Below are 22,899 nucleotides of genomic sequence, written 5' to 3' on the forward strand. Positions count from 1 at the left end.
TTTGCCTTCTTCCTTTTTCTTTTAAAGGATTCCATAATTAACTCTAACAATTCCAGAAGGGTCAGCAGAGCATAGCAAAGCACAGCTACACAAAGTCAGATCATGTAGTAAAGGTGAGCAAGCAAAGAGGCTAGATATTTCTGATGTAACAATATTTGAAAGGTTCTATTCTCTAAAACCAATTTAAACACGTGAATTGTTGAAAGATTAAAAACCGCAGCCTGCTAATTACCCTTGGCTCTCATCTCTTATTCAGAACATGAATCATGTTCCATCACCATTAAGCTGCAGCCCATGAATTCTGGTCTAATTAGAAGCGGTATAGATGGAGTTAGGACGCTGCGCCCGTCAGAACGAAGAGATGTCATTAAACAATCCTAAATTATTTATGGAAATTACTTTGCCCAATTGTAATTATTTCCTCTGTGTGAATGCGGGTGTGAAACGGCGGAAGGAATGAGGAAGGCAGGAGCAAGCCTGGATCAGAAGGGTTTAATGGTAGAGAACATATGGACTGCAATTGAGACAGGTAAATGATCAGTGCCATAACCCCCTCCCAACCAAAGGTAATAGGAGAAAGAGAAAGTTATTTGACAATAACTTCTGTGTCAAGGAGAAATCTGGTTGATTATTTTAAAAAGGACAATTACTGGTGAATTTGTGCTGTTATCAAAGTAAACGTTACATAATATAGGTTTGCAGTGAGAAAACAAAAACAAAACAAAAAACACCACAACAAAACAAAAAAAACTTTCTATCTTTTTAGGTTTCCTTTATTTTTGTAAAGCCAAGAAATTTACCGACAGCTACTGCTCATCTTTAATAATAATATAGATCTGTATTTATATCATTACTGATTCCCAACACCGACTGCTGCCTTATATACATGGGAAAAGAGTATAGGGGAAAAATATTGTATAAAATCTAAAATCAATCATGTTTTGCAGACGAGGAATACAGCTGATGGAGGAGCCTATTGATCGATGTGACACAGACTTCTCTGCCAGCAGGGAAGGTACTAGCCATAGTTTTCAGTAATTTGGGCCAACAGCTGATTGGGCTGAGGGTTCTGCTGTCACTGGAAGGGATAGAGGTCTAACCTGGTTTGCTAGATATGCATCTGATCAAACTACAAGACTTCTAGCAATTTCAGGCCCCAATTCCAGGAAAAAATAAAAATAATCACAGAAGGGCTTGCAGGTTGCACAATTCACGTCAATGGGTTGGCAGACCATCTATTAATTTCTTACCCATGCAATCTGATATGAATGTAGATGCCAATATGTAAATCATGGAATATAGCACAGCAAAACACTGTTTTGTTAGGTGTAAGAACTATTAACATACCATGAAAAAGTAACAAAAAAAAGCAAAAAACAACAAAAAACAAAAACTAAATTGTAGAACCTGATCAGAAGCTGTAGCAAAGTGGCACGCAAACACTAACAATGCGCTTACTGAACAGATATTTCTTTGAGGGCAAAGGAGATATATATATATATATATATATATATATATTTATTTATTTTTTTTATTGGTTAAAAGGGGGCAGAATAAATCTCAAAACTGGAGGTCATCTTTAAAAACTGCAAACACATAACAGTGCAAGTAACTCAGTGAGATATTTATATAAATATATATAGATCTATATATATGTATATAATCACGGCAAAACTTTGGTACTCTGTTATGAATTGCATTTCCCAGTATGCAGAGCCAAAGTTTTACCATCCCTGGTATAGAGTCTGCCTAATGGTCACGTGGGCAGGAATGTGTCAAGTTAAATGCAGGTTGTGTATTTGTTTACTCACAGGCATAAATCAGAAACCAGTCATACAAAACCCAGAAGAGCCCTATTACATACCCTGATGGCAGCCAGTCAATGTCTGCCTAAACCTGTCTGATACATAAAGGCAATAGTGCTCAAGACTGAGCAGGCTAGGTGTGACCCCATTTCTGGGGCCCCAACTCTCGCTTGAAAAGAGCTCGCCTGGAAGTTTATTTTATTCATTTATAAAAAGGTATTCGTCAGACGTGGAGGATCAGGCTCTGTTTTAATGCAGTACTCCAATACATCCTCTTTCCTTTGTGCAGCTAAAAATCCTTCATATCCCACCAGTGATTTGGGTGGGTAGATAAAGCTTCTATTTGCTGAAGTTGGCAAAGTTTGCAAAGGCATCTTGTTTGGGCGGCACGGCACCTGGAGCTAATCCTATGGGCATCCCGATTGTGTTAGGCATTCCCATTCCCATTATGCCCTGGTTCATCACAGGAGGGACTGCTACTCCAGTCATGCCCATGGTGCCAGTCATCATGCTGGGGATACCCATGCCTCCTGCCATAACGGGACTTGTTGGTTGGCGTATGGGCATCATGCCAGGGCTTGCGCTGATGTTCATACTTGCAAAACTCTGTGACATCATGCCAACAGGCTGTTGAACATCTATGGATAAAGGACAAAAACAATATATATCTTTACAGAATGTTAAAATACGTCTAACAAGAAGGTGGGGGCATATTTTTAGGCAGCCTTAAAATATGTGGTGCCCCTTGTTTTATATTGTTATACAAACAAAGTTTCATTATGTCTATTTTTTTTAAAAATAAATTTCTACGTTTTTATTGGGTTTTACAAAAGCATTTGGCATTTTAATAATACCTAAACACATGACAATACATTATTACAGCAAGTATTTGCTTCTGAGCATTGAAATAGGATTTATACATTAATAATTGTATTATCACAGTTTAAGCTATGGCGTGGTGCATGGAATTACGTATCAGACAGACTTGAATATTGCACAGAATTACAAATTAAAACCAATAAGGAAATAAGAAACAAAAAGCAGTCAGAAGGAGTTTGACCAAAGAAAAATGGTTTCAGGCTTAGGAGAGTTCAAATGAAAATTCTCAAGTAATACCTTAATGGGAATGCAGAATACTTAGGTGGCTTAACTGCTCAAGGGGTGTAATTGGTCGCTAGATTGGAACCAAGGAAAGGGAGTCTAACAGGTCCCAGATGGACAGGTAATCTGTATAATGCAGCTTTCCTTTGTTTCCTCCATGGATCTTATGTTCTCCATGCCTGTAATCCATCCTTCAATTGAGGGAATTTTACCTGTCCGTGAATGTAGTGGAATCATAACCTTTGCAGTATTTAACAAGTGTGGGAGGAGGTGGTGTTTATATTTTGAAGAGAGGTGGTGGTATAAGGCAAAAGAAAAATTCTGGAGAGAATGGCACTCTGACATATGTAATTGGGCTAAGAAGAGCAGAGACCCTTGGTCAAACGCATTGTCTTACTGCACTGCCACCATATGTGTGCAGCAATACCCTCTTCTGCAGGCCCATGAGATACTAGGGAAAAAGCTGTGTAAAGCAATGGGAGTAATTGTGCCATCTGCCAAGTAGTTAATAATTAACTTGTTTCATACATCTGTTTATTTTGAAGACACTTTACTTACAAAATCAGACTAGAAAAATGCAATAACATTTTTTAAATGGATTCATAGCAGATTATTGGCACTGGGATATTCAGAATAATGTACACATTATGGTAAAGTAATGCCATCAAAATTTTCTGGAAGCCACAAAACCAAAAGCAAGCAAGCATGACACACATGATGACCTTTTAAAGCATGAGATGGGAACACTCACTTTGATGTTGCATCATGGCATTGAGCGTGGGCTGTGTGGGTTTATAGGGCTGCATGCCTGGAATGAGACTGTCTAGTGAGATGTTAACACTGGGATCCGACCAAGTGGAGGGCAACGATTTCCCTGTTCCTTTCAAGTCTAATCCTTGAGCAGGAAGTGTGTTTTGTTTCTGGAGACCCATATTCATTGCCTGTAAGGGCTAAAATAAAAAAAAATAAAAAAGTTTTTTTTTAAAGAAAGCTCTATTAATCTAGAACATATCTTAATAGACCTAGAGTTTTAAAGATATTTCTATCTATATCGGCTTTACTAGCAAACAAACAAGTATTTACTTCACATAAAGTCCTGCTCATCAAGGCTGCCATGCATTTAAGAAAAAAAAATAACCAAGAAGAAGCACTCACTCAAATGTCTGGTAGTAAAATGTCTGCATTCATTCATATAGAACTAATCAGGAAGTAGGTGAATGCACTTGGTTTTCCTTGAATTTGATCAAAATTAACGTTCAGTTTTAAAAATTGTCATCCGTTTTTCATCAGAGAAAAAAAAAAGTAATGTCAGAAGATAGGCAATACTTTTAATATATTAAGTGCATCCTGTATTTATTTTTTTTAACAATAAAACATTTCACAAAAAAGGGAAATAAAGGTCAATTGTGCAATACATTAAAATTGTTCAAAGCACCTCTGGCACTATACCTAGAAGTGAAAGATTAAAAGGTAGGTAAAGGTCCTTAAAATTTAATACAAGACAACACACTTCAGGTTATATTACACAGACTGAGAAATATGAAAAATGTATATTCACTGCAGTTGCCTACCTGAGATCTTGACATGGGCAATGACATCCCAATACTGTTGGAGCTCATCATTGATAAATTCATACTCTGGGAGGTACTCATGGTGGAGTGTGTAGGGCCCATTAAATCAAAGAGATCAGCATTGTTGCTGTCAGCAGAAGGGGCTTGAGGATGAGATGCCATAAACATGTCTGTACTGGTTTGCGAGACAACTCCAAACAAATCTGTTGATGGAACAGCAGGACTAGGCACGGATTGACTAAATGTTCCCCAATCACCAAATTCCCCATTGCCGCTTGATGCTGGAGCTAAACAAAAGACAGAAGAACAAAGAAGAATTAAAAGAGGTGAAACTCTACTTACACAGAGATATCTTATCTAGATTCCAGCTGGCTAGAAGGTGGTAAAAATAATCAATAGGTAGACTGCCAGGTGATGTAGAGTTATTAAAGATGTTAAACTGTTTCAGCAGAACATAAACATATGGACTTCGTATTATAAGGAAAAACAATGCAAATCCAGGCTTAATGTATAGCAGAAACTTTAGAGTGTTTATTATGTTATACTTCACTGCAGATGCAAGCTTTCAAAATTGCTTAATTGTGACAAGGCAACACATTCATTTATCCTTCACATCACTATTATGAGGGACAGCAGGATAAAACCTAACTTTCTTTCAGGTTTTAAAACTATTTTCAGATATTATTCGCAATATTTAGAGCATTAAGCAAAGCGGTGTGTGTTGTTATTATCATAATATGTGCATTGATCCTTCAATAGTGAAGGGGAATGTAACATACAACGGAGGAGCAAAAGCAAATGACGATATTAGATTTATAAATCATGGTGAAAAAAGTTGATTAAAAGGATTACTTATTATGGCCTTGTTAATTCAGTAGTTTTTACCTTGTGATGCAGAGGCACTGGAAGACACTACAGCAGGTGAGCTAAAGTCTGCAAATTCACCAAAAGGATCAGCTGTTGAACATTAATGAATGCAAACATTAATACACTAATAACACACAGACTATGTTTTGCTATGCATCTTCCAATGTGTTTTCAATAAGTTCAGGTGACTTGCAACAGATAACTGGCAAGGTGTTTTGTTGCAATTCGCATTAGCTATTCTGGTGCATACATTTGCATTATTGTGTCTGTGTATTTCCCCCTATATGTATCCTTTTCTCCCAAGCTCCCAAAGGAACACTATAGTCACCTAAATTACTTTAGCTAAATAAAGCAGTTTTAGTGTATAGAACATGCCCCTGCAATTTCACTGCTTAATTCACTGTCATTTAGGAGTTAAATCACATTGTTTCTGTTTATGCAGCCCTAGCCACACCTCCCCTGGCTATGATTGACAGAGCCTGCATGGAAAAAAAAACTGGTTTCACTTTCAAACAGATGTAATTTACCTTAAATAATTGTATCTCAATCTCTAAATTGAACTTTAATCACATACAGGAGGCTCTTGCAGGGTCTAGCAAGCTATTAACATAGCAGGGGATAAGAAAATCTTAATTAAACAGAACTTGCAATAAAGAAAGCCTAAATAGGGCTCTCTTTACAGGAAGTGTTTATGGAAGGCTGTGCAAGTCACATGCAGGGAGGTGTGACTAGGGTTCATAAACAAAGGGATTTAACTCCTAAATGGCAGAGGATTGAGCAGTAAGGATGCAGGGGCATGTTCTATACACCAAAACTGCTTCATTAAGCTAAAGTTGTCCAGGTGACTATAGTGTCCCTTTAACTTCAGATTGTGAAATCCTGTGATATGCATCACAAATACACAATGTGATTAAAAAAAATAAAATTATTTGGTTAGCAGCTTGTGCATGAACCAACCTCGACTTTAAATGTAAAGTATTTGTCATTATAAAACAAAGACATTACTAACACTCATAAAAAAAAGATACGCATTTAGGAAAGCATAAGAAAGAATGAATGTTGGGATACAAAAAATAAATAAATATATATATATATACACACACATATATGTTGAATTCTGTTCCTACTTGACAGCAAAGTCTGCACTGCAATTGTCCTTCACTGCAGCTGGCAGGGCAGGTGGCATCATAACATCTGCCTAGCACTCAAATATCCCCAAAGACATTTTTGACAACTGGCAGAATGCCTAGGCTATGACAAGTATACAAGACATTCTACCCATCTGTTTCTGCCAACCAGACACAGAAGAACAGTTCCGAATAGGTGAGAAGATGAGGCCGTGTCCTACAATGGTCCTTTTTCTGTCTGCCCCTAAAACAAATATCATTGTATCCCCTAAATCAAATATCCTTGAGAGTCAGGTAAAATGATTTGTTTGAAATCTGCACTGCAGTAAGAACATAGAAGCTATAAATCATTAAGACCATATATTAATACACAATATGGCAGATGATCCTGCCTTCCATTAGTAAATGTACAGCAAAGTCTAAATACACACTAAAACACTACACCATAAGGGTTGTGCTGGCTAAATTGAAAGAACCGTCAGCAGAATTTTCTCTTAAAAAAAAAAAAAAAAAAGATCCTTATATCAGCATGTAATGAAAAGATAAAACATTATTTATAAATAAAGTATATGTAAAAATACCTGAAAATCTTGCTCCTACTTTCGCAGAAAGTGGCAATTCTCATATTTACTAAAGCCAAATGCAGTCAGAATTTGGTGAGTCTGACCAATTCTGCAACATTGGTCTGATGAGGGAACCACCGATTTACCGAAAATTATCATTCACTTGCCAATTGCATGCGAATGATAATGTGAAGAACTACTCGCCCGCTGACAGAGCTAGCAGCCTGCGTGCAAATAGTTTAAAAACTCTTGGTAGTGCTAGAATGAATTATGTGGTGGCTGGCCAGAGCTTCTTAGTCAGTTGCTACATAGAAATAGCAAAAAATATTTTGGTGGTCAAAAAGACTGCTACAATGGAGGTATTTTACCTCCATATGCCCCCATTCGGCAGGTGAGGTCAGCTCTACTAAACATTAAAACTATAACTGGGGACATAGTCCACCCATCCGTGGACAATGGGTATCCTATAAATATTAAAGGAGGTGTGTCTAGTGTCTCGTCCCCTGGCCCCTACCCATGTTGGCAGATCGGGACCCTAATATTTGTAATACAGGGGTAGGGGCTAGAGTTCCTTGGTGTAGACCAATCAGCGACGCCTCACTCTGGCGGCACTTCCTGTAACTCAGATTCAGATTCCAGAGGCTCCCTGGGGAACCTTAAGATCGGCGTTGGAAGCAACCTTTGGTGCATCTCACATGAGCCTCTTATGCAACTTATTGGAATGTGAATACACAACACACAAAACAAACAAAAAACAAATGACAAGATTTTAATAACACAAGGTATGCAAGATATGGTTTATTACAATTTGCAAGAGGACGTAAATGTTGAGCTCATGCTAGTTTCCAGCTTCTACAAATATCTTAAATATATAATAAATGATCATTACCTGTTTTCCGTCCAGAATCAAATAATAGATCCACCAGGTCATTTCCAGATTTCTTAACAGATTCAGCACTAGGCGTCTAGAAAGAGTGAATATGTTTAATATTACACCAATCACGTTAGATAATTCACAACAGTGTCTGTGCAGCTTTATCTATGCCCACTACATATGTCAATTTATTTAGTGTTGTAACCAGAAAAAGAACCGAACAGTGATGTGTAAAGGTTAGTAATGAAGAAAAAAAAAAAAGGAAAAAAAAAAAAAAGGACTTGTCTCTCTATAAACCACAGTATCAAAAGAGCCTCAAAACAAATTATCCACAGGAGGTTGTTGGATGAATCGGTGCATACATGACTTTTCATGGCACAGTACAAATGGAAAATGTGTTTCTGCACTTATTCAAAACAATGACGTTTTAGTTGCATCCTGTGGATTGTGTGTTTGGGAGCTTTTTCTTTCCAACTCTTTTTGGGCGTCATCTGACAGCATTCTCACGGATACTGCAATTTACATGATCCTGCTCATAAGAACATTGAATATATAGCTGGAAAAAAATTTCAAAGGTGGTTTTGAGATCTTCCCTAGTTATGAGGGAATTGAGCAATCTCAGACAAAATTAGCTGCAAAAAGTATTTAGCCTGTTACAAGAGGCTATGCGACAGCTCCAACTTAGGGAAGCTGAAAGGGGAATAGACAAAAAACACAACAACCACCTTTACTTATTAAAATGAGCTCTGCCTCAATTTCCCAGCAATAACATTAACGTGCAGTGAGATAATGTTTGCAGGCCACTTACCTTGGATGACAGAGTGGAAGAGGTGATCTCAGGACTGGCTTTGTCTCCAGTATAATGAGCGGCGGCTCCTAAGTCTATGGTTTTGGACGGATTTGCTGTGCGTTTGAGGCGAGTGGTTGTGGTCTCTGTGGCCTGAGTAATGTGGACGTGTTTGGTGGTTACCATTTCCTCCTCATCTTTAAATTCCCCTGTCTGCTTGGCTCTGTTCGCCTTTTTGTCTTCTTCGCTATCACTGTGGAGAAAATGTTAAATGACAGATTTATCAAGAGAGGGCAGTCGGGTCTTAAATCTAGTTAGTCTCTTGAAATGCACGTGCCATGCAAAAATGACATGGTGGCATGTTATACATAACAGATCTATTTCACTGGGATAACAAAGCTGGTAGTTTAAATTACATTGTGCTTCGACTACATAGCATGGAATAGTAATACAAATTAACAAAGTAAAAGTGACTCGTGAGCAGGGCCGGACTGGCCCACCGGAATACCGGGAAATTTCCCGGTGGGCCGTCGGCACCTGGGGCCGGGGAGATGTTTTGGTGACCTGCGGCCGCAGGGAGAACTTGGATGGCGGCCGCAGGGGAAGCTCTTCTGGCGGCCGCTGGGGGAGCAGGCTGTTCCGTCTCTGCTCCTCCTCCCTCGCGCACAGCTTAATGAGACCGGGGCCGGAATATGACGTCATATTCCGGCCCCATTAAGCTGCGCGCGAGGGAGGGGGAGCAGAGACAGAACAGCCTGCTCCCCCAGCGGCCACCAGAAGAGCTTCCCCTGCGGCCGCCATTCAAGTTCTCCCTGCGGCCGCCAGCACACCTATCAGTCTGCCCACCCACACAGGTAGCAACAAGTATGTATGTCAGTGGGAGTGTGTGTCTGTGTCTATGTCATGCTGTGTGTGTGTGTGTGTCTGTCATGCTGTGTGTGTGTGTGTGTCTGTCTGTCTGTGTCACGGTGTGTGTGTGTGTTTTTAAAAATAGTGTTTTACTCACCTTTTTTTTTTCCCCCCAACGTCGTGCTGGTCTCTGCCTCTATGACTGAGATCATCAAGCTTGATGATCTCAGCCAATCCGCACTGACACAGGAAGCGCCTCTAGTGACCGTCTGAGTGTCTGTCACTAGAAGTGTCACTAGGAAGCAATGTAAACACTGCCTTTTCTCTGAAAAGTCAGTGTTTACATTCAATAGCCTGCAGGGACAGGCTATAGACACCAGAACCACTACATTAAGCTGTGTGTGTGTGTGCGCCTGCTAGTGAGTGAGCTTGCTTGCATGTGTGTACCTGCTAGTGAGTGAGCTTGTGTTTTTATGTCAATGAGCTTATGTATATTAATGAAATTGTTTGTCTATGAGGCTGTGTATCAATGAGCTTGTGTGTGTCAGTGAGATTGTCTGTGTCTGCGTGTGATTATGCTTACTGTATAATTAAAGGTTTTATTCTAAAAGGACCAATATTTTATATTAGAAAAAGCAATATATAATTGATATATATATATATATATATATATATCAATCACTCAATCATCTGGGGTGGCAAGACATAGCCTTACATATTACATGCGGCAATATATGGCGCAATGACTTATGGGGCTGGCATAGATTTTTTTTTTTCTTCCCAGGGCTGCTTTGTATCCCCAGTCCGGCCCTGCTCGTGAGAATATTAAAAGTATGCTTACTAATGCAAGGAGCCTAAGTAACAAAATGGGGGAACTAGAGGCAATAGCGTACACTATGCCATATGACATAAAAGGCATTACAGAAACATGGTGGGATGAGACATATGACTGGTTACACATCATTTAGGAAGGATAGGTGGTGGGGTATGTTTGTATGTCATCCACGAGTTAAACCCAAATCTCAAGTAAGTGCAATGTGACAAGGAAAATGTGAAAACTTTATTGGTAGATATCTCCTTGGGGCAAAAGAAGGGAAATCCATTATAAACACGAGTCCGTCGTAATTTTGTAGATTTCCAACAACAAGTCAAGGTTGTTAAAGGGAAACTCCAGTGCCAGGAAAACAATCCGTTTTCCTGGCACTGGAGGGTCCCTCTCCCTCCCACCCCCCAATCCCCTGTTACTGAAGGGGTGAAAACCCCTTCAGTCTCTTACCTCAGGCAGCGACATGTCCCACGTCGCTGCCTGCTCCTCCCCCACCGCTCCACCTTCTTCCTCCGTCGGCCGGTGGGCGAAACTGATCCCGCCCACCGGCCGAGGAGTCCCAATGCGCATGCGCGGCAAAATGAATTTCAATGCTTCCCTATGGGGAATTGAGCGACGCTGGAGGTGCTAGGGACCAGGAAGTTCCCTCTAGTGGCTGTCTAATAGACAGCCACTAGGGGAGGACCTAACCCTGCAAGGTAATTATTGCAGTTTATAAAAAACTGCAATAATTACACTTGCAGGGTTAAAGGTAGTGGGAGTTGGCACCCAGACCACTCCAATGAGCAGAAGTGGTCTGGGTGCCTGGAGTGTCCCTTTAAGGAAAAATTGCTCCCTAACAGGGTATAATAAAAACCATCTAAAGAAATAAATAAAAAGGGTTGCAGATATGGATAGAAATTGTTTGCTTATGGACAAACAAAAAGGAATCAGGGGGGAAAACAATACAACTAATATATTTGAATATGCCTTTTCCTACAAAATATAATATAGACCATCATAAAATTAAGAAAACGTTGTCAAAACACTGGCATATTTTGAGAGAGGATAAGATTATGGGTCCCTTTCTTCCCCATCACCCTCCCGTGATTTTTAAGAAAAATTGAAACCTAAAAAATTATTTGGCCCAGTGTTAGAGCATCAAACCTAATAATCAAATGCATATCAGACAATCATTGTCTGGCTTTAAAGATTGTTTAGATTGCAAAACTTGTAATACAACTTCAATAAATACAGGAATAAAAAAAGGATTTTACGAGTGCTACTACTGGCAAGAGTTATAGGATAAAAGAAGCCATCAATTGCCACATACATGGACTGTGTGGTATATCTATTGCAGTGTCTGGGTGGCAAACAATATGTGGGGAAAACCAAAAGGAAACTCAAAATTAGGATCATGGAACATTTAAATAATATCAAGAGAAAGGTGATAAACCATACTGTCCCCACACATTGTAATTGTTGCCCTCTGTTTAACTGGAAAAGGTTACTTTTCACCGGTAGAGAACATATTAAACCACATTGGAGAGGAGGAAAATAGTGATGGTAAATTAGCTCAACGAGAGAAGTTTTGGATTCACCAGTTGAGTACACTTGAACCAGAAGGTTTAAATGCGGATATTGATATTATTTGTTTTTTGTAATGCAATACAATCTTTAGGTTTATACATCTTTTTATCTTTATTTTTAATTTAATTTATTTGTAATTTGTTTTTGTCTTTTATATTTTCACATTTATTTAGATTTCTATCTTTATTTTAATTATCTTAAAATCTCTCTCTCTCTCTATATATATATATATATATATATATATATATATATATATATATATATATATATATATATATATATATATATATATATATACACATACACACACACACACACACACACACACACACACACACTTTTCTCTATACACATTATATATATATTTTGACTGTTTTCATATTGAAATAAATCTCTACAATGTATATTTTCATGTGGTGGTAAAAGACTTTGGTTCCATCTCTTAATGGAATTATGTTGCACTTAAACACTTAGAAGAATAACTTATTTTTATAATCTCTGCATAGTGAAAAGATAATTAGGTTTTCTTTTCGTAGGGGGACTGGGAACCAGAAGCTCTCCCCAAATACATATAATACTGTTGTCCACAGAAGAATGTTTATGTTTGGGTCATTACATACATATCCATTGCGTATACGTTTCATTCTGCCAGCTTATTATTATTCTGTAGACTAAACAGGGAAGAGAAAACATAGAAATACATATGGGTGGAACGCACGATCATTGCTGAATGGAACACAAATGTTATGCGCCAATGAAAATCGAAGCACCGGAAGTGATGCGCGAAAACAGGAAACAAGCTTCAATCTGACTGGGGATCAAAATACCATTGAACAGATAACGAACAGCTGAGGAACATGAGGAAACACCCTTTGAACTAGCAATAAGAAGAGCCATTTATAAAGAGAGACTCAGGGGGAGGGTTGTATATTGCTTTGATTGCATAGTGATTGTTTTATTTTGTCACTCTGCTTGCTATTTTATCTTTATAATTGTTGCTAAAATTATTTGGAGAGTCCCCGAGGAAGTCCTTTGGGGCAAAAACATGTAGGATTACTCCTAGCAACTTATTTTATTGTTTTGCTATTTAGCTTTATTTTATTTTAGTGTTTTTATATATACTTTATAGAATAAATATTTTTTTCACCTAAAGTCCGACTCTCCATACTCGCAGCATAATTGCTACAGGAAGAGGCGTCCTGGATTAGCCCCCCAAACCATCGGGGGAGGCACCCTTCTGCGATTTATTCGACAACATCTTTTGAGTGCAATTTGTGTCTGCGCAACTTTACTTTTTACAAAACAGTGTTACACTATATATGTTCCTTTTGTGTTTCCCTAATCTCATTTGTAGATCTACAGCCACACTCTCCAATATACTTGCTGCTTTTTTTACTATATAAAAAGGAATATAGTCTGGGATATTCCTGGAGAAGGCTACCACTATCTATTAAGATAAGTGTTTTTCCATCACATTATTTATTTGTATAAAGTGTTGGATGTATTTTTTTTTTAACATATGTTATAAACCACCCAATGTTAATATTGATGAGGAAGAACAGCTGTTAGAACAAATTAGTAAAGCTACACATCTGGGTAACATGTTCATTACCCAGACATGAATTGAGATAGAGGGACTAGTAGTTCAGCAAAGAGAGAAACAGGTTTTTGAACCTGTTAAATGACACCTTCATGTCGCAACTTAGAAAGGACGCTTGTCGATAATTATAACAAACAATGTTGATCTTTTCACCAACATTCAAGTAGGGGAACACTTAGCAAGTAATGATAACAATATAGTGTCCTTTAAAATAAACTAAAACCGCAAATGCGCAAGTGGTATACTAAAACAGATCACATTTCAATAAAATAAGGGCAGCTTTACAATATATTGACTGGCATAAACTTTTTAGTGAAAAAAAAAACCCAATGACGATTAATGGAATATCTTCAAACTAATATTAGAAAGGTACATTTCTCTGTATGTACCATTGGGTAATATAAAAGAAACAACTTAAAACCAATGTCGCTTAGTGGGAAAGTAAATCAAGAAATTAAAAAATATTTTCTCTGTAAAATATACCCTATGAGAAGCAATTACTAATTTGCCAGAAAAATTGTTTTTGGATGACTCAAGACTGCAGCAACTAAGGAAATTGTATATAAACAAAGTTTTGGGGCCTGGTGGTATTAACCCCTTAAGTACTTGTGGGTGAAGTGTGAAAATAAGTGAACACCTGGTTTTAATCTTTCATATTTAAAAAAAATAAAAAAAAATCAGGAGTTGTACCAAAGGATTGTAGGTCAGAAATGGTTCCTATATTTAAAAAAGGTTCAAAATCCTTGCCTGGAAATTATAGACCTGTGAGCTTTACTTATTATTATTTTATTATTTATATAGCACCATCAGATTATGTAGCGCTGTACAATGGGTGGACTAACAACCATGTAATTGTAACCAGACAACTGGACGTACACGAACAGAGAGGTGGAGGGCCCTGCTCAATGAGCTTATATTCTAGAGGGAGTGGTGTATAGTAACACAAAGGGTAAAAGTAGAGGTACAACGTAGGTTGTTAGAAAAGTATTCACGGAGGGCTTACTAGGTAACTTATGTGGCTAGGAAAATATTTAATGGTTATTAAGGGATGTATTCAGGAATTCATTGAGATGAACATGATTATTACCAAAAATCTGTATAGTTTTATAAAAACAAACATAGGTCATGTCTAACTTATTTGCATTCTGCAAAGAAGCAAGTAGAAATACAGATCAAGGTGTTGCAGTACATGTAATTACTTGGATTTTGCCAAGGCATTAGATACGGTTCCACACAATAGGATAGTGTTCAAACTAAAAGAAATAAGTCTAGATGAAAAGTATTGTTCTTGGGCAGAACATTGGCTTAAAAAAGAGTTGTCATTAATGGTACATTTTCAAGCTGTACAAAAATGGTAAGTGGTGTCCCTCAGGGTTCTGTTTTAGGACTGCTCTATTTGACATTTTTATAAATGATCTTGCAATAGACATTGAAAATCATGTTTCAGTTTTTGCAGATGACACAAAACTTTGTAAAGTAATAAAATGTGAGCAGGATATTGCTTTGCTGCAGAGGGATTTAGATAGATAGGGGGACTGGGCACTAACATGGCAGATGAAGTTTAATGTAGAGAAATGCAAAGTTATGCACTTGGGGGTAAAGAATGCACAACCAACTTACACCCTAAATTTGTGAATGGTTACAGACAACAAACTAGGCAACAATGTGCAATGTCAATGAGCAGTGGCCAAGGCCAGTAAGATATTGTCATGTGTAAAATTGGGGCATTAATTCTGCGGATGAGAACAAAATTTTGCCTCTTTATAAAATCACTGGTAAGACCACACCTTGAATATGCTATGAAATTGTTGGCATCAGTTCTAAAGAAGGATATTATGGCACTAGAAAAAGTGCAGAGGCAGGCTACAAAATTTAATACAAATCACACTGCCATTCTGAGGTCAAAGAGGATTTTTTTTCCTAGTATCCTGCAAATTTGTTAGGGCTTCAACCAGATGTTTTGCCTTCTTTTTGATGAACAGCAAACAGATCTGAGAAAGGCTCAACTTGATGGACGCATGTCTCTTTTAAGTTCTTATCAGTTCTTTAACCAAGTGATATTATATTTTATATTCTATTTAGGATGGTCTATTCCAAGCCACTGTACACTTCTGATGTATATGCATCAAGCTTTATTTAAAATAGAAAAAATACAAAGATAGGACATTGTTGTATAAACTTAATACACAAATGTATCATTCTTCTCCCTTTCCAGCCTTGAATTAATTGGAGGTAGAATTCAACTTATTACAAATGACAAAACTACATATCAAATGTGTTTAAAGCAGATCTGTCACTAATCCACTATAGAAACAGCTTATGGTAAAAATGTAAAGTGGTGATGGTTCAATGACTGTGGTTGAGATCATGCATGTTTTTGTGAAGTTCTTTACGTAGTTTGGATATTCTGGCATCCAAAGCCAACCTGTGGACTTCAGATGTGACATAGGGATGTTTGAGCAGTGAGTGCAGATGCACTGCATATACACCAAATCTGCTATATTAAGCCAAGGTTGTTTTGTTGATTAGAGTGTCCCTTTAAGTACATATTAACATGAAGGCATCCCCTCAATGTGAAAATAATGGCTTCATCCACGCTTCTAAATCAGTAAAGTTAGTATGAATGCTGACATTTTTTGCAAATCTAATCGGATTTGCAAAAATGGCTTTGACATGCTGAAACCAGATCACATTTATCTATAATTTAATTAATAACCAAAACTTGGGATAAAAACCAAAAAATCGCTTGAAATGTTCTTTTAAGTTCAAGATAAAAAATTCTGAAAAAACAGATTTTGTTTTTACAGAACCGAAATGTGTCCATTGCCACCCACAGCACTGCAATATTTTAAATTCAGTTAAAGGAACACATCAAGTACCATAGCCACTACATCACTCTCCAGTTATGGTGCCAGAAGTGCCTGGAAGCCTCCCAGAGTAAGAAACCATTTGACAAATTATTAAGGGTCTGACGGGCTCTAGTCATAGCCTCGAAAAGCTCCTCTTTGGAGGAGCATATGAAATGTATTAGTAACCAATTTCCTTGTTAAAAGTACCACCCACAAGAAGCACAAAGTGAAAAATTTGTCATCCCAGCTTTGGGCTGTAAGTTCAACTTCAGATAGGCCACAGCTGAGCTCCACTGCACATACAAGAGACCCTTGCCATGCTGTATTGGCTTTTAGAGAAAAAAATTGTTTAGAGAAAGATAGGTGGGCTGCTACAATCCAGATTGATCCATAAACAATACTGTGTTGATGTACATGTTGGCCTTTCGTTCTTTAATTGTTAATCTTGCTTGCAGTTTGCCTTTTCTTCATTGTAGTTTGTCATCCAATTGGTATTGGGGTTTTCAGATTGTATGCAGTTCCGAAACTGTGTGCCGGGCGCCCTAGGGCAATGTGCACACAGGGGTGCAGTGGAATATTTCCCCGGTGCTAGAATCATAAAACATTACTGCTCAACTTTAAGACTGCGACCAGGCCCCTGTCACGTACTCCCAGCATCCTGCAGGGAGACAGCGCGGGAGAGGAAGCAGCCGCAGCGTGTGGGGAAAGGAACATGAAGAGCTCCAGACCCCTCACTCACACAAGTGGCACATAAGGTAAGCTAACAGGAGGGTAGCTGGAGATATTAAAAACAAAAAACAAAAAAAAAACACAACAAACAAACAAAACAAAAGAACTCTCTTATGTGTGCACGTTTGTGAGTATACGAGTTTGGGTGTGTGTATGAGTGAGTGTGTGCGCATATATATATATATATATATATATATATATATATATATATATATATATATATATATATATATATATATATATATATATATATATATACACAGTTGCAAGAAAAAGTATGTGAACCCTTTGGAATGATATGGATTTCTGCACAAATTGGTCATAAAATGTGATCTGATCATCATCTAAGTCACAACAATAGACAATCACAGTCTGCTTAAAGGGACACTCCAGGCACCCAGACCACTTCTGCTCATTGGAGTGGTCTGGGTGCTAACTCCCACTACTCCTAACCCTGGAAGTGTAATTATTACCTTGCAGGGTTAACTCCACCTTTAGTGGCGGTCTACTAGACATCCACTAGAGGTCACTTCCTGATTTGTAGCAAGGATTTTCCTTGCTAGAGCGTCGCTGGACGTCCTCACGCTGTGTGAGGACCTCCAGCGTCGCTCAAATCCCCAGAGGAAAGCATTGAAATTAGTTTTCAATGCTTTCCTATGGGGAGCGCTAATGCGCATGCGCGGCATTGCTGCGCATGCGCATTAGGTCTCCTCGGCCGGTGGGCGGGATCAGTCTCGCCCACCTGAATCACAGGGAGGAGGAGACAGCGACGAGGGACATCGCCGCTGCCTCAGGTAAGTGACTGAAGGGGTTTTCACCCCTTCAGTAACCGGGTATTGGGGGGTGGGAGTGAGAGGGACCCTCCAGTATCAGGAAAACTGATTGTTTTCCTGGCACTGGAGTTTCCCTTTAAACTAATAACACACAAAGAATGAAATGTTGCCATGTTTTTATTGAACACACCATGTAAACATTCACAGTGCAGGTGGAAAAAGTATGTGAACCCCTAGACTAATGACATCTCCAAGAGCTAATTAGAGTGAGATGTCAGCCAACTGGAGTCCAATCAAAGAGATGAGATTGGAAGTGTTGGTTACAACTGCCCTGCCCTATAAAAACACACACCAGTTCTGGGTTTGCTTTTCACAAGAAGCATTGCCTGATGTGAATGATGCCTCACACAAAAGAGCTCTCAGAAGACCTACGATTAAGAATTGTTGACTTGCATAAAGCTGGAAAGGGTTATAAAAGTATCTCCAAAAGCCTTGCTGTTCATCGGTCCATGGTAAGACAAATTGTCTATAAATGGAGAAAGTTCAGCACTGCTGCTACTCTCCCTAGGAGTGGCCGTCCTGTAAATATGACTGCAAGAGCACAGCGAAGACTGCTCAATGAGGTGAAGAAGAATCCTAGAGTGTCAGCTAAAGACTTACAAGTCACTGGCAAATGCTAACATACCTGTTAGCAAATCTACAATACATAAAACACTAAACAAGAATGGATTTCATGGGAGGATACCACAGAGGAAGCCACTGCTGTCCAAACAAAACATTGCTGCACGTTTACAGTTTGCACAAGAGCACCTGGATGTTCCACAGCAGTACTGGCAAAATATTCTGTGGACAGATGAAACCAAAGTTGAGTTGTTTGGAAGAAACACACAACACTATGTGTGGCGAAAAAGAGGCAAAGCACACCAACATTAAAACCTCATCCCAACTGTGAAGTATGGTGGTGAGGGCATCATGGTTTGGGGCTGCTTTGCTGCGTCAGGGGTTGGACTGATTGCTATCATCGAAGGAAAAATGAATTCCCAAGTTTATCAAGACATTTTGCAGGAGAACTTAAGGCCATCTGTCTACCAGCTGAAGCTCAACAGAAGATGGGTGTTGCAACAGGACAATGACCCTTAGCATAGAAGTAAATCAACAACAGAATGGCTTAAACAGAAGAAAATATGCCTTCTGAAGTGGCACAGTCAGAGTCCTGACCTCAACCAGATTGAGATGCTGTGGCATGACCTCAAGAAAGTGATTCACACCAGACATCCCAAGAATATTGCTGAACTGAAACAGTTCTGTAAAGTGGAATGGTCAAGAATTACTCCTGACCGTTGTGCACGTCTGATCTGCAACTACAGGAAACGTTTGGTTGAAGTTATTGCTGCCAAAGGAGGTTCAACCAGTTATTAAATCCAAGGGTTCACATACTTTTTCCACCTGCACTGTGAATGTTTACATGGTGTGTTCAATAAAAACATGGCAATATTTCATTCTTTGTGTGTTATTAGTTTAAGCAGACTGTGATTGTCTATTGTGTCTTAGATGATGATGTGATCAGATCACATTTTATGACCAATTTGTGCAGAAATCCATATCATTCCAAAGGGTTCACATACTTTTCCTTGCAACTGTATGTGTATGTGTATGTGTATGTGTATGTGTATGTGTATATATATATATATATATATATATATATATATATATATATATATATATATATATATATATATATATATATATATATATATAAATATGTATATGCATCTGTGTGTCAGGGTGTGTGTTTATGTCCGTGTGTATCTGTATCAATGTGTGTGTCAGGGTGCATGTGTGTATATGTGTCGGTGTCTATATGAATCCGTGTGTGTGTGTGTGTGTATTAATATGCATGTCTGTTAATTTGCATGAATAGCTGTATATGTATGCACATACATCCAAGCAAACACCAGCACAACATACTCTTGCAATCCAACACAAATATTACATACAAACAGACCCCTTCACACAAATGTACATCCACATTTAAAAGTGAACATTACATTCAGACACACCCCTGCAATCAAACACAGCCCTGTATTAAAACACAAAAGTATACAAGCACCCCTTTAAACACCAACACTGTACATAACACTATAGTGCCAGTAAATGCAGCAACGCTGTACAGATATACAACCTAGAATTTTTTACTTGGGGTGCCTTGGAAAAATACTGAAATATTAAGGGCACCTTAAACCTAAAAAGTTTGGGAACCACTGCTCTATAGAATTACTGGTGGTCCCATTTAGAACATATATTCCATGTAAGTGAGTATTTAAGGAGCTGATCACTATCAGCAATTAATGTATGGTTGTTCCCTATTGGGAAATCTAGCCATGACAGCCACAGCCCGGAGGAAATGAATGGGCTAATGTGCAAGAATAGACAATTGTAGGAGCAGCATGCACAGAATGCAGCTAATAGCAAAAAATAGTCCCAAACAGAAATTCCAAAAACACCCCAAATGTCAATGCAACGCAGAATAGGATAAAGACTGCCACAGGACCTTTAGAGTCCACCAAATACTGCCAAACATGCACAGTCCCGCTCATTAATAAAAATAGAAAGCCACACATTAAGTACAACAGGAGGTCCGGAAAAGTTCCATTCTGAAAAACAAAAATGTATGAAGGATACGGGAAAAAAAAAAAAATTGGTAACAGTTCAGAACATATGTTCATGGAGGAGAGGGGGCAATATGGCCAACACTAAATTAATTCAGCTAAAAGAGGCTTCAAGTCAGTGGGTGAAAACAATCACTATCCCGATAAACAATTTCGTGGGAGGTGTCCTAATGCTGGGAGAGCAGATGGAGCGTGTGCTTGAAACGCTTAGGATTGCCAGAAAAGAAATTGGAGAAATTCAGCAATGCAAAGTCAAATTGTGTGAACCTCGTTTTAAGCTTAAACGTACTCTGCTTGACAGACTGTTAGATCAGTGAACTGCCCTCATTTGTTGGAAGATGTTGGAGGCAGTCAATTAAGAAGTTGGGGCAGCAAAACAAAAATGAAACTAGCCATGATTTAAATATCCCCAGGTCATGATCGGTTTATGTCACAGACTTCTTATTGAATATTTTGATCCAGTTCATATAAAGCAATATACATATACATTGGGTTAGCTGTGCATACTGTATAATAAATAAAACATTAACACATCTGTGGCACAGAACAAAAATAAAAAACAAAACACAAAAATATTATAAGGGTCATTTTATTAGCCCCTTAACCACTGAGCCAAATGTACACGTTTTGGTCAAAATAAAACGTAAACAAAACTTGGAATTTGACTACATATATATGTTTGTTCAACCGTAATTCACCTCTTTCATATTAAGTGCACCCACACTTTTTATATATCACTTTGTTCAGGAGAAATAGGGCTTTCATTTCATATTAAATATTTATAAATGAAACAATTTAATATAAATAAAATCTAAAAAAGTATGAGAAATTAAGAAATGTTCTTTAAGTTCTGCATGGCATTTTAACTGTGAATGTCATAATGCTGTTGGATTTTACTGAAATAAAATACACATTTGTATTCAGAAACGTCCCACGAGTACAACAGTACCCCTAATGTACAGGTTTTATGGGTTTTCGGAAACTTACAAGGGTCAAATGTAGTGCTTTCCCCTTTTCCATGTTTGCACATTGAAATTTGCAATGTTGGTTTGCTAGGCCTTTGTTGCCTTTGAGACCGTATGGCAGCCAAGGAATGAAAATTAACCCCATCATGGTATACCATTTGTAAAAGTAGACAATCTTTTTTAGTAGCCACTTCGTTACAAGCCCTGGCCAAAAAATGTTTTAAAACAAGAACGGCACTTTTACTGGTGATATCATTGTCGTGATAAGTTTTACTTTTTAAAATGCTCATGTTTGTGTTCAGTGAAGTCTCCTGAGTATAACAATACGCCCATGTAAAGGTTTTATGGTGTTTTGGAAAGTTGCGGGGTTAAATATAGGGCTTGCCAATAAAATTCTCTGGACTGTCTGCTTGGGTTGTCAGGCAGGTCCCTCAAATTATAATTAATTATTGGACAAACAGAATTTTTTTAATGACAAGATTTCGGGAGAGCCTCCCTTACTCAAATCTAAAGCATTTTCTGAGCAAGATGACCCATAGAATTCTAAGTTGAGTTGTGATACAGGGGTTAAAGTGACATGAGAGCGACAGCCGCACACAACAATAAAACTTGCAGCATTAAAGGTTCATACTCCTGCACATCCAGCATGTGGTATACATGATTCAATGCACCAAATGCCACATAGGATGCTACATTGTGGAACCTACCCAGAAATTAAATGGCAGAATGAATATGCAGGCACTCCATTACACACCACAAAGAAGGATCATACTGCACTCCTGTGGGACACCATTTTACCCAGCCTGGCCACTCAATGAAAGACCTAAAAATCAAAGTACTTAAACTGTTTTTTAGAAATACCCAAGAAGAAGAAAAAAAGTTTGAAGCCAGAATTATCAAATTGTTTAACAGCAAGAATAGTGGACTGAATATTGATTTGTGTTTGCAGTCCCACTACCAACACTTTACATGAACACTCCCCCAGCATTATCTTACTGTTATGTCATATGTACAGTATCAACATTTTAAAAAGCATTCCAATGATAGGTTTATTCTATCAATATACAAAGTATTATGTGTAGACTTATGCTTTACCATACTTTAAAGCATGTATGCTTATTTATGTTACTGTGCATTTATATTTGTGTATGAGTTCGTATATATGCGTTTACACACACATATATATATATATATATTTTTGTGTGTATGTATGTATAAAGTGTTTATATACATGCATACATGTATGAATGTGTACATATACATCAGTCTATGTATGTGCAGGTACATGTCTTGGTGCATGTACATATATTTAGGCATTTGGTTGTATATTGTTGTATGTACTTGTGCATAATGTGTATGTACTTATGTATACTTG

General features: G+C 38.1%; 1 protein-coding gene across 2 annotated transcripts in view; it reads right to left on the reverse strand.

Annotated features, from left to right (window-relative positions):
• Positions 1 to 1,539: 1,539 nt before the first annotated feature.
• Positions 1,540 to 22,899, reverse strand: part of CLINT1 (clathrin interactor 1) — an 89,820-nt gene continuing 68,460 nt past the window's right edge. The window contains exons 7-12 of one of the 2 annotated variants that reach the window (XM_063447758.1): positions 8,717 to 8,948; positions 7,924 to 7,999; positions 5,363 to 5,434; positions 4,478 to 4,764; positions 3,658 to 3,856; positions 1,541 to 2,443 (exon numbers count right to left, since the gene is read on the reverse strand). In XM_063447758.1, the coding sequence (XP_063303828.1) occupies positions 2,145 to 2,443; positions 3,658 to 3,856; positions 4,478 to 4,764; positions 5,363 to 5,434; positions 7,924 to 7,999; positions 8,717 to 8,948 (1,165 nt within the window). In that variant the 3' untranslated portion in view covers positions 1,541 to 2,144. Of the gene's footprint in view, positions 2,444 to 3,657; positions 3,857 to 4,477; positions 4,765 to 5,362; positions 5,435 to 7,923; positions 8,000 to 8,716; positions 8,949 to 22,899 lie in introns of both variants that reach the window. The other variant, XM_063447759.1, reaches the window with a different exon arrangement.

Source organism: Pelobates fuscus, chromosome 3 (assembly GCF_036172605.1).
Source record: "Pelobates fuscus isolate aPelFus1 chromosome 3, aPelFus1.pri, whole genome shotgun sequence".
Taxonomy (NCBI): Eukaryota; Metazoa; Chordata; class Amphibia; order Anura; family Pelobatidae; genus Pelobates; species Pelobates fuscus.